Source organism: Bradysia coprophila, unplaced genomic scaffold (assembly GCF_014529535.1).
Source record: "Bradysia coprophila strain Holo2 unplaced genomic scaffold, BU_Bcop_v1 contig_70, whole genome shotgun sequence".
Lineage (NCBI taxonomy): Eukaryota > Metazoa > Arthropoda > Insecta > Diptera > Sciaridae > Bradysia > Bradysia coprophila.
The window spans coordinates 2,091,537-2,110,025 of record NW_023503941.1 but is presented as its reverse complement, the minus strand read 5'-3'; the positions used below and the strand labels follow the sequence as shown (position 1 = coordinate 2,110,025).

At 39.3% G+C, this 18,489-nt stretch overlaps 1 protein-coding gene across 23 annotated transcripts in view; it reads left to right on the top strand.

The window, feature by feature from the left end:
* The window catches only part of LOC119083644, a 34,826-nt gene that overhangs the window by 4,380 nt on the left and 11,957 nt on the right, over positions 1-18,489 (top strand). For 10 of the 23 annotated variants that reach the window (XM_037193391.1, XM_037193400.1, XM_037193398.1 and 7 more), the window contains 5 exons: positions 13,287-13,400; positions 13,462-13,626; positions 13,694-14,124; positions 14,202-14,405; positions 16,894-17,367. In XM_037193391.1, the coding sequence (XP_037049286.1) occupies positions 13,299-13,400; positions 13,462-13,626; positions 13,694-14,124; positions 14,202-14,405; positions 16,894-17,367 (1,376 nt within the window). In that variant the 5' untranslated portion in view covers positions 13,287-13,298. Of the gene's footprint in view, positions 1-13,286; positions 13,401-13,461; positions 13,627-13,693; positions 14,125-14,201; positions 14,497-16,893; positions 17,368-18,489 lie in introns of those variants that run through there. The other 13 variants (XM_037193409.1, XM_037193402.1, XM_037193408.1 and 10 more) reach the window with 6 other exon arrangements.

Below are 18,489 nucleotides of genomic sequence, written 5' to 3'. Positions count from 1 at the left end.
TTCACAAATTGTGTGTTTACTGAGCGTCATAGACCTGAAACGTCATTCTTCTTCTTCTTAAAATGGCGAAAATCACAACCCATTCAAAGAAAAATTCGTCATGCATTCTAGGAAAGGTAGGACGAAATAAAGTGGATTTTCAGTTATTGTTGTTGACGAAAAGATCGTTTATTACTGGCTGCGTCATTGTGCGCAGTCTTTTTCCCTTAATTTTAATAAAAATAAAACGATGAAAAGAATTTGGTGAAACTTAGCGAAATTAGAGAAACTTTTTCACTAAAATGTAGAATCTGACTCATCATCATAGTGTTCGAAAATAGCGAACTTTAGATGCCTCTGTTGCATAAAACTTTGTATTGTTAGACATCTAGTGCCTAGTAAAGCACTTTGCACTCGATGTCACTCAGAGAATTAATTCACCTCTGTATCTGTAACAACTGTAACAAGCTTTTCAGAAAATGGAGAGATTCTTTTGAAAAACAGAAGACCGAAATCGGACGCATTTTCTATTGGAATTTTTTATATGTGCCCAGTAAGGTATTCGACCCCAGAAGCCAAAACAACTTTCAAAGATATTCTTCGAAGCTTGTGTGGCTAGTGTGAGGTGATCAAAAAAAAATCTCCAGTTACACGAGCCGTACAGGGCCGTGTGGGGTGTCATTAGAAAGGTAATTGCATGTCCTTCCGGGGCAAATATCTTATTGGGTTAAAAATTCATCCACTCTGAGATATGCACAGTTGAAGTTTTCAACCAAAAAAAGACTGAAAACTGAAAAGACTGAAGTAGAGCTTACGGAAGATTGGCAGCATCTACGATTCAATATAAGCACTTAAACATTTCAACTTCTCATAATTCGTCGTACATGCTTCCAAATCCCAATAAGTCCCTATTTGCCCTGAAGTGCATGTAATTACCTTTCTAATGACACCCCACACGACCATGTACGTTTCGTGTATCTCGAGAAATATATATAAGAAAAGTGTAAGTTTTCAGTCTTTTTTCGGTTGAAAACTTCAACTGCACATATCTCTGTGTGGATGAATTTTAAACCCAATAAGATCATATTTGCCCCGGAAGTACATGCAATTACCTTTCTAATGACATCCCACACGACCCAAAACGGCTCGTGTAACCGGAGAAATTTTTGTAAGAAAATGTGTTTGTGTTCGGCACCCACCCATATCTGTAGGAATAACAAACTATCCAACATTATGATTCTGCAACGAATCTCTGCTGGCTGCATAGATGTTAAGTTTTAATTTTATGTCTATAAGCCTTCGACAAAGTTGATAAGTCGAAATTTATTCGTAAAATGGCCAAATTTCCTCTTTCGAACGCCGCTTTGTTGTGGTTTTTGTCGTACCTGGTCTCAAGACTGCAATATGTCGTTGTGGGATCTGAAAAGTCGGACGTTTTCACAGTTCTTTCCGGTGTGGGCCAAGGATCCATTCTAGGAGTCATTGTGTTCCTGATGTTTTTCAACGACTCTGACGTTCAACTACCCGGTATCCACAATCTGAACTTTGCTGACGACAAGAAAATGACTTCAATAATAAAATCTGAGGAGGATGCGATAAATCTTCAAGCAGCAATTGATATATTCTTCAAATGGTGTTGTGACAATGGAATGGAAATTAATAGAGCCAAGTCGAAAGTCATCACATATACGCTCAAAAGGAATCCCATAATCTACGACTACAACTTAGATAACCAACTAATTGAACGGACAAGCAGTAATCTTGACTTGGGTGTTCTGTGCGACTCAAAGTTTTCTTTTAACTCTCACTACGAATACGTGAAAAACAAAAGCAGATCTGTGCTGAATTTTGTTCTACGTCAATGTCGATATTTTGACGAGGATGCCATGAAAATTCTATACAAAGCCTTGGTACGATCCAACCTCGAATTTGCAGCCACTGTTTGGTCACCAGTCTGTGCAAGTCACCGAACCACAATTGAGAGTACGCAGAAGCAGTTTGTTATGCATCTTAATGGTGACTACCGCGACCGCGCTGACAACAACTACGTCTTGAGCCCTTACATCGAAAGATGTACGAAGTTCGGTCTGCAAACTTTGATCCGTCGAAGGGTGAATGCATGTGTTTTGTTTATTCATTCGCTGCTTACCGGGAAAATCAACTCGCCGAGCCTTCGTTCTCAAATAACGTTCACAACGAGAGCACTCAAAAACAACGGAATTATTTACATCAAAGGCTGTCGGAATGGTCGCGTCACTAATTCACCATTCAACAACGCCTGTAAAATGTTCAACGCCACATCATCTTCGATCGATCCGACTCTGCCACACGCTCAGTTTCGTACCGCTCTGCTTCGTCTACCTGACTCAACTTTTGGTTCATTCGTTCAACTATGATCGTGCCAGCCTAACATCAACTATTTCTACCTCTATCGACGAGCTTTCTGCGATAATCTGTTTCTTGTTTGTTTCTTATTTTTTCTAATTTTGACTCAAAATTTTTATTTTGTTAACGTAAACTTAACTTTTCTATTGTACAATTAATACTAATAGTCCACTTGTATTAAGCCGACTTTAAATGAATAAAGAATTGAAGAATTGAATTGAATTTCCTGGCATTCATACTTTCGAATGATTTGTTGTATCCTCGTCAGCTAATGACTGAGTTTCATTCCGCCGAAGTACTTTGTCAAAATTTTAGGAATTCGGTTGTCGTCAGTCAGTGGACGTCAGTGAAATTTAGACGTTAATTTGCTTCAGCTGCTTCACTCATACGAACAAAATTTCTTATGCGTCTTTATACCACTACCATTCGTGTATGTGTAACGATTTAACGCGTCTAAACATTTTCGTTTGTATGAGTGGACCAGCTGAAAAACAGATGACACAAATCTTGTCTAAATTTAACCGACGTCCCCGATTTTATGTCGGAAGTCGATTTCATTTTAATTTAATGTTTCACTTTAGAGATTTTCTAAAATTCCTCCAACATTCATACAAAATGCATTAACGGCTAGAAGGCACTAATTTGCATTTCCCGATTTTAATGAAAATCTTTTAAGGAATCCACAATCGACAAACAACCAATAGTCGATGTTGTATCACTTAGAAATCCCGCGGTATTCCATCAATAGTTTCCGTTCGAATGAAATCCAAAAGAGACAGAAAAGAAAACGTCTCCCAGCATTGATTTTCTGACCTATATTAATATAGCGTTTGCATATTGTAAGCGCTTATTAAACGGCTTTATTACACAGTAATCCACTTCTCCTTGGGGTAGATAACAGAATATTATACGTGAAGCACAAACGACAACTACTTCTGAAAATAGTTTCGGTCGTCAATTAGATTAGTCTCTGATATCCTGGTGCATTGTCGACATGTGTACGTACTCTATATAATTAATTGATCTCACAGTTTATAGATGAATCAATTCTTCGCTATCAAACGTCTTTGATGAAATTGTAGTAAAGTTGGGAGCATTGTTGCCTTTGAGTGCTTTCAAAGGCTACATCATGTTGCAGATAAGGTATGTGTGTCACTGACTTGATGAAATCAAACACAAAAATTGTCTCTGTTCTGTCTTAAAAGCCTTCATGTAACATACATCCCTGTACGAACCGTTCTACTAATAGTCAGACAATTGCACGATATAATGGTTTTGTGCAGATATTTTATGATCGACGACTCTGCGTCGCTAGCTGAGCTCATGTTTCACTCTATTTTTGCATGCTGCATCCGGTGTGGCTCCTTGACCCCTTATAACTCTACATTTTCGGAAATGACTTTTTTGGAATTTCTGAAAATGCACAATTAGCTGATATTACTGCTAACAGACAGGATGGCTCAGTGGTTATACGTACTAGCCTTGCATCACAGTGATACGGGATCGGATCCCGTGTCAGATAAGGGCCATTCATAAAATTCGCACGCAGTGTGCGGTCATTTTTCGACCCCCTCCCCCCCGTTTCGCACGCGATTTTCCATATAAAAAGTTCCAATTTCAGACCCCCCCTCCCCCCTTAAGGTGCGTGCGCACTATTTGAATGGCCCCTAATGTTACGTGTCTTCTACAAAATTTGATCGCATTGGTAACGCCCTAAAGCTCACTCATGGTTCATAATTTGGCGAGTTGCAGTGTGTTTGATAGCTGCAACAATGTACACACTGAATGACGTATGGCGTAATCCAAATACAGAGAGATGCTTATATGACGACTGGGTCGTTTCGACGGATAGAGGGAATATGTCGAATGATTTTGAAATTGGTTGAGAGAAAATGTATTGAATTCTCTCTCAAAAACCCAACTGTCATTCGACATATTCCCTCTATCCGTCGAAACGACCCAGTCGTCATATTAGCATCTTTCTGCCCAAGTACGATGAATTTGTGTGTCTAGCCTACATTAAGGCGACATGTCAATTAAGAACCGCCTACATTTAGGCGACATATCAGTTAAGCACCTAACTATCCTCAAAGAGTATTCAAGGCGTGGTTCAAAGTCACGTTAAGCCGGTGGTCCAAATTGAACCGGTGATATGAACTGTACAATGACATTTTCGGGTAACAAACCCCATTCGTTGTCTATGCAATAAGTGCGAGACATTTTGCGGTTTACTCTCACTTCTCACACTTACTACGCTTTTCGAGTCCTCACTTCCGGAATACAAGCAAATCTCCGACCCGAGGAGTCTCAATGTAATTGGTTTTCATACGGAAATGTTTTCGACTAAATTAGCGTAAGAAAGCGTAGGTCAAAACTGTACTGCCAATGTGCTGACACATTGTTTTGTCGAGCTCACGTTACACAATATGTTTTACTATAACGATTGTAACCGATAGCACAAATTTAACATGTTTGTTGTGATAACTTACATTTCATAAACGAAATTTAAAAACGTTTCGGAGCCCGAATGCTGCCAACAGTGTTGTCGCTCCACACTAACACATATTCCACACAATGATCTGCTCTGCCTAAACAGAATTTTAAATTTTGATGGAACGGGATGATTATGCCTGTGATTTTATCGATTTATTTATTTATGTAAGACGATTAGCAGAGTTTGTTGTGTTGGTGACCAACCAATGTGGTTGGCTGATGTTTTCGTTGTTTTAAGCGAATGTGTGTGATGTGGCTGTGCCAATCATTAAAAGATGATCGGTTCCAAATGAAAAATTCAAAAAGACAGACCAGTGATGTCGTTTCGACCGTAAACCGAACCGAAAAAATGTCTTAAACATAGCGAGTCCTACCAATGGTTGAACCATCGCTCACTGCTCACTGTTTAATGGTTTTATCAAAAATAAAACGAAAACGAAATTGAAGTAAAAAAAAGCCTCTCAATCACCTAGAACTCGTACGGCTGGTTACATTTGTAAAACACCGCTCTTCATTTCCACTTACATTGCCATTTACTGTCATAACTACGAGGTTCTGAGTGCTCGATTCATATTATTTTTGCGAAGTAAAAAGGGGGGGGGGAGAACGATTTTATGTTCTAACACAAGTTTTGAATTTATGTCGGATGAAAAAGCCATTGCGTCCGCGTATGTTGTTAGTGGATATATCTCTCACTATGTGTGGTTGGTGTATGCTTTTAGGTCTCATAAAATTATGAACTTTACCGGTTCGTACCGAAGGAGATGGAAATGGAGAAGAGGAATAATCCGTAAAGGTCACTAGTTTCTTACTGAACCCTTGAAGAACAGTGGAATAATTAAGCAGATTAGATTGGATGCTGCTCATCACATGAGGTAACAATTTTGTGATATAATCAAACTCACAAAAGGCTACGGCAACTGTCTTTTCGACAAGTGTAGAGCGTCGCCTTAAGCTTGGATATACAAAGACTCTTGTCGAAAAATAGTTGGCAAAGCGAATTACACGAGTTAGTTTGCTTAGTATCAAAAAGTTTTTTTTCCGGAGTAATGGAGGACGCAGCAGCATTCAAAGTATTCTGGTTTGCTACCTGTCCCACGCAACAGTTGATTTCCACACAGGAAAATAAGAAAATGAACTAAAAACAGTCATCATTTTCGCAGGAGGCAAATTGCTTTGTTACGGTCTGCTTTCGCATTGGGCAATTTGTAAAATATTTTGCTTATTCGTGAAGTTCTGCAGTTAGAATAGTTTCTCAACTTGTTTGTTCAAATTATGATAACTTGCTTGGTTAAAGGACATTTAGAAATTTCGATTTGGCATAGACGAGGCATACTGCAGACATTTAAAAAAATTTAATCATGCCCGGACTGGCATGGAAATAATGCTGTGTTTACCATTAGCAAGGTAACTTAGTTTCCTGGAAATATTTTCGTAAAAAACTGGAGACCGGAAAATTGAGCCTTCGCTGAACAAATGTGTATGAGCCAGGAAGCAGGCATGAGCGCCGACAGAGAAACCTCGGCGGCGGCGAAAAAGTCGGCTTGAGCCGGCTTAAAACGGCTCGGCTGGAGGTTCCTTTTAACTTTTTTTCAAAATAAAAACGTTTAGATAAATTCATGGAAAATGAACTAGTAAGCATGAAAATGAAATTGTACGGAAAGCGAAAATGTAGGTCGATTAGGTTGTTCAAAGTGCAAGTGGAACTGGTCTTGTTACAAGCAAGTCTCTAAGTCTAAGGTTCACTAACGCGTCAAGTTTTATTGCCTCAAAACTTGAACTAAATGGAAAATCATGCTCCAGTACACTCATTTAACTCATTAAGAAAATGGTTTTCGAGAAGAAATCGAAAGCTCACGAAAATCAAGTAAAAATTGAAAAGAAAAAAAATCGAGAAAATTCGCAAAGATCGATAAAGTTTTCTCAAATTTGTGAATTAACTGATTGTGCGCCTTCGGCTCGTTCCGCAAAGGTCATACTTGCCAAAACAACAAACTTAGAAGCGAGGACGTAATATACCATTCTGGAAAATTCATGAAAATTCAAGAAAATTTTCAAAATTTTCTTAATTTTGAAAAAAAAATTCAAAAAGTACTTGAGCTGCTTAGGATCAACAGGAATCTCGGTTTTCAAAATTATTTCACCCATTCACCTTTCGAAATCTTTATTTCATTTTCCAGCCGTTTCAAGCCGGCTTCAGCCGTGTTTTTGGCACTGGCTCGGCTGCGGCGCGGCTTGCTCAAAAATGGCCGGCGTCGGCTTGATCGGCGGCTTATTTTCGGCGGCGCTCATGCCTGCCAGGAAGTCAGTTTTAAGTTTTTTCACAACGCAGGCGAGAAAATAGTCGTTTTCACCCCTCCGCTGAAACTTACAAAGCCTTTGTTGTTAAAAACGATGTGTTTAACTCGGGAAAAAAGTTGGAAATTGCATTTTATCGGGCGATTTGTTGAAATGCAAGCTGAACAAATAACTACCAGGAAATTTTGACTCGATTATCGGGAAGAAAACATTATTTCCATGTTCCAGCCCGGAGGATTGTACGTCGTGACGTGCTTGAACACCACTTATTGTGCAGTTAAATTAACCTTTTATAAACGGCTAGGATGACATAACCGACATAATCGTTATGAGGTAGTGGGGTGACTAAAAATGAAAATGGGATACCTTCGTAGACTTAAAGACTCAAAAAGTAAACAAAATATTTTCTTTAAAATCAATTTTCCTGAGACCACTCTCTCCGATTGTGAAGTCTGTTTTCGAGTGAATTTCATTGATATTCCTTGATGGTTATTTGACGTCGATTCTACTCACATTAGTATAACATGTGAATTCTACGGATACAGACATGAAAGTGTGACACTAAGCTGACTCGATACACCAAAGTTAGAGAAAGGCAAACATGAGCAAAATCTCACCAAAACTATCCGAGATAGTCTATCCCTCGGCGATTCACCATATTTTTCGTAATGAATTACGATCCATAAAGTTCATGCCCAATTCGAAAGTGGTAAATTATTTTATTGGCCAATAATTGTCCGTCGTGCGGTCCCAATTACAAGAACATTTACATTTCCAAATGATTTTCGTTTCGTTTTTTTTTTCGCTCCATCAGCCCACCACAAATACCCCGGAAAAGTTGTTAAAAAGTTCATAAAACAATTTTTAGAGGAAATAATAAAGTGAAACGAGGATATTGGAAGGAGAACAAACGGAATGGTATCCTCAACGGACAGAGCAATAAATTTATCGCAATTTATATCCACGGCATTATACGAGGACGAATAAATCAATTCGAAAAAGTGCACAACTATTGTGCGAATACGTTGAGGTAGCATAGGAACAGTGCACAACACGAGAGTGGTATATCTTTACAAGAATTAGGGTGGTCATGGGAGATTTAAAGAATGTGACATGGGGAAATATAGAGAGAAGAATGAGAGTAAGAGGGACTTTGATTTTGTTTAGACGCATGTAAGGTTTGGAGTTGTTATTTACGTGAGAATTGACAAGGTATTTTCCGGGTCGTGTGAGCATTGTTGTAGCCAGCTAAGTTTGTCCAGGCATGGACATAATGCGGCATCCTGTAAATCTCGTTATCTGGGAAATTTTTTCGAACAAAATTTGGATGCCGCGAAATTGACCTACACACTGAGGAAAAAAAAAGTTCAAAATCTCACCTGTAGCCTGTAATTTTGGCTCCAAGTAATCTATAATAGCTGTGACAGCTGTATTTTTTGTACGCGGCGCTGCAGCTGTGGAAGCTATGGTAGATTAGCCAAAATTACCAGTTACACACGGTGGAGCTGAACAATATTTAAATAGTGTCGCGACAGTTTCCTCTAATTGTTCTTCATGTTCTTATTAAGGGACACGAGTACCATAAGTAACCACATTCAGTTCGCCAGATCCATCCAGCCGTGTCGGAGAACCGGCACACATGGCCATGCGGGATCAACGAGTCAGTTTGAATACAGATTGTTATCGCAACGGATAGATGGACTAATTCTAAGCTAATTCGTGTTTAAATGGCTTCCCTCGACAGCCTTACCACGTATGTGGTGTTGAATGTTGAATTTTGATATGTCGAAGACGAAGAAAGTTTGAAACTCTTTGAATGGTGATAGTGGTAGAGGATTCCATGCTCTTATAAACGCCGAGAATGGATTTTACAAAATTTGTCTCAATTGTACAATATTTGAAGAAGTTTTTTTTTCACCATCCTCGTGAAACTTCAACTCCTCTGTAATACACAGGCTGACCCTGTGTGGAACAAAACAATAATGCCTGATCAGCCCAATGAAAGTCTAGAACAGGTATGGTCGATCGGCGAATTCGTCTTAAACGCACTCACATTTTATGTCAAAATAATATGAAAATGAGTGCGTTTAAGTACGCAAATCAAATTTTTATGTCCTCCGGGCGGACAATAGACCATACCTGTTTTACACATTCATTGGATCAGCCTACAGTCTAAGCTTAACAACAATACCAAACGTGCCATGCCCGCGTCACAACAAGTATCTGTTACGACATTTTGTTTGCAGCAGTAATATCTGGAGTCGGTTAAAGCTGATTTTGCTGATTTCCGTGTGAGGAAAGTTACCTCAAAAATATGTGGAAATCAGCCATAACCGACTCCAGATACACGTAATCATTGTAAGAAATGCTTAAACCACTTATTTCTGAAGAATGGATAACAATTCCACTCATCCTAAAGGAACGAGTACCTGAAGATAAAGATAGATGATAAATTGAAAATTTTGTCGTAGAGTGACCGATTTGTTCCAAACAAGAAACTCCATGCTGATCTCAGCCAGTGATCTTGAAACCCGTCAAAAAGCTGAGGAGCGGAAGTGTAGAAAATTGTCTTCTTCATCAGAGTGGAGAACCGAAAAATAAACGCCGGCGTCTAGCCGTCCAAAAAATAAGTGGCGGCGACGGCTAAGTATGGCTTAGCCGTTAAAAAAGTTCAGGCGGCGACTGGGCCTAGCCGCCGACCAAAAAGGTCGGCTGGCGGCGGCTGGATGACAAATTTTTGTAATTTTCACGAATTTCTGCGATTTTTTACGAATTTTCGCTCTGTTCACAAGTTTTCGCGCTTTTAACGAATTTTTGCGCTTTTCATGAAATTTCAATTTACGAATCGAATTTTCGCAATTTTTACGAATTTTTACGATTTTCATTAAATTTGGGATTTTCACAAACAAAAGACCATGTCCATCGACAATATTTTCTACAAAATCTTGAAAATTTTCTTAAATTTCTCAATTTTTCTTGGAATGTTGTTTTGAAGAAAAAATAAAAAACTTACGAAAATCAAAGTAGAAAATATCTTAAAGATAGACATAGCAAGGGACATTAAAAGTAGGGGTACATTCTCAAGTGACGGTACTGTCCCAGAAAATGAATTTAATTTTGTTGGTTTGTGTCATCTTTTTTGGATAAATTATGCACCAGCCGCCGAGTTAGCCGACCTAAACCTCTGGCGGCGGCTTACGGCGGCTAGCTGCAATTAGCCGACCAAAATCTCCGGCGGCGGCGGCGGGTCGTTTTGGGCCTAGCCGCCGTTTATCGGCGGCTGAAATTTGGCGGCTCTCCAGGCTGTTCCTGATTCAAATTTAGTGGTTTTGAATCTATTTTCCCAATGGAAACTAAACAAAATTTCTCGATTCGATTGTCTAAAAAATTTATCGTTTTCTAATCGATTTCCAAAATATTTGAAATGAACATGAAATTTTCGAGAGAAAAAAATTTACAAAAATTTTCTAATGGTGACTAGACGTGTGCGCCGCCGAAAAAAGCTTCACGCCGATGCCTCGCCGCCGCCGACGAAAAAAGGGTCACGCCGCCACCGCCGCCGACGGTCATCTGTCGGCGTATCGCATTAGTGCAAAATAAACCAAAAATTCGAATTAGGCACGAATCGCTAGTATCAACTAGAGTGTTAAATAAACTAGATCGAAACTTCATAAAACTGTTCAATTGATTATAAAAATTAAGTGACTTTTCCTACTTCTCATCGTTTTGTAAATAGTTAATGTGTTACCCATACTGCAATGTATTTCTGAAGCTCACAAAATATGCAACGAGATGAGGATCTGGCATTTCTTAGTGACTTAATGACTTAGGGCCTTAGTGACTTTCTATTGAAAATTGGGAAGGGAAATTTTCCTGATGAAAGAAGCAAAGCCGGGGGAGGGGAACTAAGGATCAAAGATCTGAGTTCCTGTTTTTATTTTTGAAGCCTCCCAGTCTTCCAACCTACTGCAGCGGCTTCATAATCATACTTGGATGTAACACTCGAAAAATTACATAACTTCGAAAGGCACACAAGTCTCTCGGCTAACGAATTGTCCAAGTTCATTTGTATCTTGTACAGTATCGACTTAATCTAACCAACAAATTTCCCGTATATTAGTCTATGATTGGAAGTATCTTGCTGTACGCGAGCCCAGTATGAGGAAATTGTGCAGAAACGCACGTATCAATTAACTTCCATTCTAATAAACGTTCCCTATTCTAGCTAGACTTTGTTAAATTTATTTATTATTCACATCAAAAACGTAAGTAACAAACGAAAAAGGAACATTGCTGACATAAGTAGTAATTCTCTGGTCTTGACTCGTCATTATTAAGTGAATGTATGATTTCACAATTAAATTCGATGCCAAAATCAATTTAGAAAACGATGGCCTGATAAGGCTTTATCAATCCTGGAAGACATTTGTTGGCGACTACTTAAAATTCAAAAGGGTGGAAATGTAGCTACTGAGCTAAGTGAACGTTGAACATCTTTTCTCTACTTTTGGTTTTCAGCGAACTGAACCCATTTATATCGCTTGTAATTAGTTGTATCACGAAATCTTCACAAACTAAACAAGTTTTTGTCTCGACACGTCCATCAAAGGTAGTTCAAGTTCAAGATTCGGATAGTCAGAAGTTGAAGGAGTTAATTGACTGGGAACATCGGGGGCTTTTAAAGCTCTAAACGAGCCATCAGAACAGTCGGAGCGTTTGCTGCGACTGAGCCCCGTACAAACCCGTATATCTATTGCGTACGTGACCCTAGTGCGTCTGTCACCCTACTTTGACCGTAAGCCTATGCGCCGGTTAAAGTAGTTAAAGTAAAATTATTATGTAATGTGTACATCTTAGAAATTGCGCATAGCGCAATTACGAAGCCCCGTACGACGTTCCTTTCAAATAAAACAAAAATTTCAAATCGCCCTAAAAAAATTTTTTTTGTTGAGTATAAATACACATAGGGCCCTAGTATCGGCCTCAGTCCGAGGATCCAAATTTATTTATTTTTTTTCAACTACATTCTATTCGGCCTTTGATTACCTTCCAAATGAAACAAAAATTACGAAAAACGGATTAAATTTGCTCGAGTTATATGTAAAATACACATAGGGCCCTAGTAGCGGCCTTAGTCCAAGAACCAAATTTTTTTTTTTCAACAACATTCTATTCGGCCTTTGATTACCTTCCAAATGAAACAAAAATTACGAAAAACGGATTAAATTTGCTCGAGTTATATGTAAAATACGCATAGGGCCCTAGTAGCGGCCTTAGTCCGAGGACCCAAATTTATTTTTTTTTCAACAACATTCTATTCGGCCTTTGATTACCTTCCAAATGACACAAAAATTACGAAAAACGAATGAAATTTACTTGAGTTCTATGTAAAATACACATAGGGCCCTAGTAGCTTTTCACTTCTAGGGCCCTAACTCACGGTCCACTCACCCGATTTTAAAAAACTTTTTTTTCCTGGATTGGTATTGACAATACCTATCATTTGGCATGTCATTTACATTTCCATCGTTTATTTTGCCATAAATATCACCAAAAGACCTTAAATCACTTAGGTGGCCCTAACTCACGAAGGGCCGAGCCGAATATGCCCATCTTCGAACTTAGCCTCACTCTTTTGACTATCTTTCAGGGAAAAACAAAATTTTTGAAATCGGATTTGATTTACTCAAGATATCGACGTGACAGACAGACGGACAGACGGCCCAAATTTTTATTGCGGATTCGTCATCTATGAACATAGGCAAACACTTTGCCCTTACCGTCTGCTTCGAATTCCATCAATTACACACGGCATCGTAATCCTATAAGCCCCTTCGTACTTCGTACGGGGCTAAAAACCTCAAACTGTAGTTCTGTATGAAATCTTTCAGCTTCTGTGTTTCGAAAGTTGGTTTGAGAATCGACTGTTTCCATGGCAGTGGAGGTTGTGACAGTTCCCAGATATCAGGAACAAGCCATTTCGTATAACTAAACACATTTTTAAGTTATTATTCTAAATGTTCGAATTGCGTCCACTCTCTCTCTCTATCTCTCTCTCTCTCTCTGCCAGCTTTTATTCATCGGATCGAATTCCAATTAATTAATTTTTTTTTCTTTTCTTTCTTTTCCAGTGACTCTGACCAATGAATTTTCTCGACATACAATCATGGTGGGAGATTCCTTACATAGCTCATTTTTGCTCATTGTTTAGATCTCCGTTTAAACTGCCTGAATTTGATATTGAGGTTTGTTGCAATCTATTCACCAGTTCCGTTCCAATTTCGTAAATTCGTTGTTGACCAACAGGATTTAGAGGAAGCACTACTCGCAGACGGAACTACTGGCGACGTGCCATTACTAACAGATTTGATTGTTGCACTGTTGAAAGGATGTGACCTGGTACGATTGCAAGGAATAACGACCAGTAACTATCAGATGTTTTTGAGGCGCATCCTTCGGAAAAAGTGTAATGTAAGAACTTGGATCAGATATCGTTCGGTCCGGCTGCGATAACATTCATTTCAATTCCCATCCACAGGAATATAAGCTTGAGAATACATTCGACGAAGACATAGACTTTTATTCGCTTCCGTTACGTTCGAAGATTTTAAATTTACATTTACTCTGCGACATTCGCTTGGATTCGGCGGACGTTGGTCCCATATACAATTGTTTGGAGCCGGATAGTCTACGTATCGATCCGTTGGGTCGCGATTCGAACAATTCAACGTACTGGTACTTCCACGGAACGAGATTGTACCGCGAAGATACGGTGAAATCGGCAAACGGTACCGGAAACACATCGATATGGCAAGTGATTTGTTTCACTGAGGACGACTGGAATCGATTCACAAACACCTTAAACAATCGACGTGAAAACGAACGTGCCTTGCGTCAAATATTAGAGACAGATTTTTTACCCAAACTTCCGCTGCTGTTTCAGAAGAAGGAACGCAATCGACGACAAAAGTAAGTGTGTGGAATGGTTGTCGGCATCGCATTCAGCGCATGTGTAACACGCAAAATTATGTCAATATCGTTTCCAGGTTGATCAGACTTCGAACGGAAGCTTTGGCCCGACTAGCCGAAGCGGAACGTGAGAAAAAATATCAGGAACAATTGGAACACAAAAGACATTTCGAAGAAACAAAGAAGCGACGACAAGAGAGACGGAAAAAAGTTTCAGCTGAACTAGACTCGTTCAGCGTAAAAGACAATCGAGAAAGTCGGGCAGATCGAGCTCGTCGACGGTTAGTCTTGTGCAATTAAAGCTTAGCAACCCGAGGCAACTTTTGTTATGATTCAGTTCTGAATGCGCTTAAGTTTTTATTGAAACAACAAGTATGTATTTTGCATGGTTTCTATGTCTCGCCTTAATTGTTGTTTAGTTGTTATTGTTAGAGAGCGGCAATCCTGTAAATGGCGTCCATGAAGTATGATAACTCTGGGCGGAAATCACTAGTCCTCCAGATTTCATTTCAAAATTTCCAAAATGTCACGCCCAAAGTCTCTCACGGACTTTCGTCTACTTTCTTCCCAAAATTGAGTGCATGACACCATTTAAGGACTGCCGAACTTTATCTGATCTAAATGTCAAATTGCTCGTTGACGAAAATGTTGTTAGGGGTCATCGACCACATATTAAAGCCGTTCGAAAGACCACGGCTGAAACAATGTTTAGTTGATGCCATACAGGGTCGTGTGGGGTGTCTTTAGAAAGATAATTGCAGTTGCAAGTACTTCCGGGGTAAATTGTGTTAAAATTCATCCACACTGAGACATGTGCAGTTGTCGTTTTCAACCGAAAAATGACTGAAAACTTACACTTTTCTTATAGCAATTTCCCGAGGTACACAAGCCGTAGAAGGTCGTGTGAGGTGTCTCTAGAATGTTCATTTTGTGTTGTTTCAGGGCATGTTTAACTGTTCATGTTTCATCGCAGATGCTTCTAAACCCCCATAAGACTCTGTCTGTCCTGAAACATCATACAATTACCTTTCTAAAGACGACCTTGTACGTTAGGGCGTATCGAATTTTTAGAATTTTAAGGGCCGCGATAGCCTGTGTGCGGAAAACGTAGATCATTGAAAACTAAGTCCAGGCATATGGTTGATGGATCCGAAGGTGCCCGGGAAGAAGTCCCACCGGACGACTTTAACTTTCAAATGGTCATAACTCGGAAAGTTAAGAGTATTTTTGAAAACAATGTTCTAGCAGGATGTAGAGCGTTAATAACTCTACAAAACTGCCAAAGATGGTCCAAAAGGTGTGTCTGTCGAGGTTTTCTAACATCGAAAGTTCGACATTTTGGTTTTTGACTTTTATTTCCTGAGAGACAAATTATTAACTTTAGATTTTGGCATTAGGTTGTAGAGGAGGTCGAGTACTACCAGTACACTAGGCATTGTCCCGGTCGGCGATCCATCCGAAACCACTTTTTCAACATTTTTGAATGGACTTTTTAAGTGTACCCACGTCGCCCACGAAGCCATTGCAGACAATGTAACCGGTCTTGCTGAGTCGAGGTAACCTTGGCCAGTAAGTGTACTACAAAATCGATATTTTCGATATTTTTACAAAAGGTTGAACTTCGTGGTATACCGTGTCAATATAATGTGCTACATCGAGATCCCAAATATTTTGTAAAAGAGTTCAGCTACTGTTATGGAATATTATGTGCACTTACTGGCCAAGGTTACCTCGACTCAGCAACACCGGTTACAGTGTCTGCACTGGCTTCGTGGGCGACGTGGGTACACTTAAAGAGTCCATTCAAAAATGTTGAAAAAGTGGTTTCGGATGGATCGTCGACCGGGACAATGTCTAGTGTACTGGTAGTACTCGACCTTCTCTACAACCTCATGCCAAAAGCTAAACTTAATAATTTGTCTCTCAGGAAATAAAAGTCAAAAACGAAAATGTCGAACTTTCGATGTTAGAAAACCTCGACAGACACACATTTTGGACCATCGGTTTCTTTTGCAGTTTTGTAGAGTTTTTAACGCTCTACATCCTGCTAGAACATTGTTTTCAGAAATACTCTTAACTTTCCGAGTTATGACCATTTGAAAGTTAAAGTCGTCCGGGTGGACTTCTTCCCGGGCACCTTCGGATCCATCAACCATATGCCTGGACTTAGTTTTCAATGATCTACGTTTTCCGCACACAGGCTATCGCGGTCCTTAAAATTCTCAAAATTCGATACGCCCTATTGTACGTTTCGTGTACCTCCATATTGATCGTCACCAACCAGCCACACAAGCTTCGACGAATTTTTTTGAAAGTGGTTTTGGCTTCTAGGGTCGAATACCTTTCTGGGCACATATAAAAAAGTCGACCGGAAAATGCGTCCGATCTCGATTCAAAACATGTTTCGTGAAACTGAGGATCGCGGGAGATCAAGATTTCAATTTCAGTCGAATCTGACGTTTTCCGAAATCTTTTCAACAATAGATTGCCTGACAATAGCTTGGCACCTACAACGTAATGTTTCTGTTAAATTAATGTCTTCCAAGAAGTCGGTGAGCGCCGATCGATTTGTGGACTTTCCACAGATTTCATTCTTAGCTTCATTAACTGTCGCAATGAGCATTTGACGTAGAATCAGTTAAAAATTTTTTGTTTTGTCTGCCTAAGGAAATAAATTCCCCGCAGCTCATCATTTCCCTTAGTATCAATCACAACCACAATTTAACTAACACACAACTCATCTCTGACTAAAAACAAAATCTTTTCCAGATCACGATCAAGTTCCATTCAAAGTATAATCTCGACCCATGCCAGTTCATCTCCAACCGCCCACTCATCCGATCTTTTATTTCAGTCAAACGAAGACGTACACAACGTCAAACGGCTATTACAGAAATTTATTTCCAACAAAAACCACGACAAAGAAAATATCAACAACATAACACTGTCAACGGACAGCAGTGATACGGACGACGAATCAATACCGAACACAATGCCACCAACAAATAATACAAACGCTAAATTGCCCGGGAGACAGACAAATAATTCGCTATCATCGTTGACGGGAAACATTTTCATTCCGCCGTTCGAGAGCGGAGGCAGAACGGAGAGTGCTACGAGTGGCGGTAGTGATGGTAATGCTGGTGATGCTAGCAGCCGAACGAGTGACACAAATCCAAGTAGTCGTAATGAAACGCCGCCGGCACAAGCACCACGGAAAAAGAAAGCCAAAACATCCGATGTGTAAGTAGTTTTTGGGTAGAAGTCGGTGATGGGATCATCATGTGGTTTCTATGTAACTAATCGGTCATTTTTAGCGTCAGGAATACTAACTTAACAATTAGAAATTTAACATTTTAGAAACGGCAAGCGTTTCACAATACAACAACTAAATCAGTTACTTCATTTGTTCATTGTACATCCTAAGATGTGACACAAAATCTATTACTTCATTCGTTTGAACATAATATTTCACTATAAGACCATACATTGACAGTAGGTTAGGTCTTCACTTATGTTTATCGCTCTTGCGGATAACAGATGATTAGTCGTTTCTGAAGAGTTAACGAATGCGTGTAAAATATGTACGGGCATGTAAGTTCGTAGTGACTATTGTAGATCATAAATCTTTAGTCACTTCAATGAGATTATAAAATTTCCGAGTCCTAGCAGCATTTAACGCTGTCCAAGTCAACTAAAATCTGAATTAAATTCCCACGAAATCTAAAATTTTGAATTCTAATCGCTGCGAAGTTCAATTTTGACTCTTCAATTGAAATTGTGTCTCGGAGTGAGAAATTGCCGTGATCGGCTAGTGATCATTACATTTGATGTGTGCCAGTTGAGATCAAAGACTCTGTCCTTTCCTTCTGTCAAAGTGACGTTTAAAACGTCAAACAAAAAAAAAATATTTTAAGTAGACAGAAAATCGTTTATTTCTTTTAAATTCTATTAGAGAAACAGATGTTAGAGACCGACTATTAAGAGTGATATCGCCAAATCTTCAGGTGATTTTTTTAACTTTGGAAACAAGCGGTCTCCGATTTTGATGAGTGATAGCTCGTTGGATTCGTCTTTCAATTCTAAGAAACATGTGTCTTTCACTTTTTCTTAAAAAAAATTGTTTTCTGTGAAAAGCGCTCAAAAGTGAAGACATGTCAGAGGGTACCGAAAACAGTTTTTCGACAATGACTCAAGAAAAAATGATTTTAAATTGTTGTAATGTTGTACGATTGTCGGCCTTGAAATGACCTACAGGTAGAGTATACGCACCGCTTGGTGCTAGTTGATGACTAGAAATATAGTGAATGTTCGGAGAGTCCGCCTTCTCTGCAGCTTCGATGTTCCACGGAACTGAGTATGGGG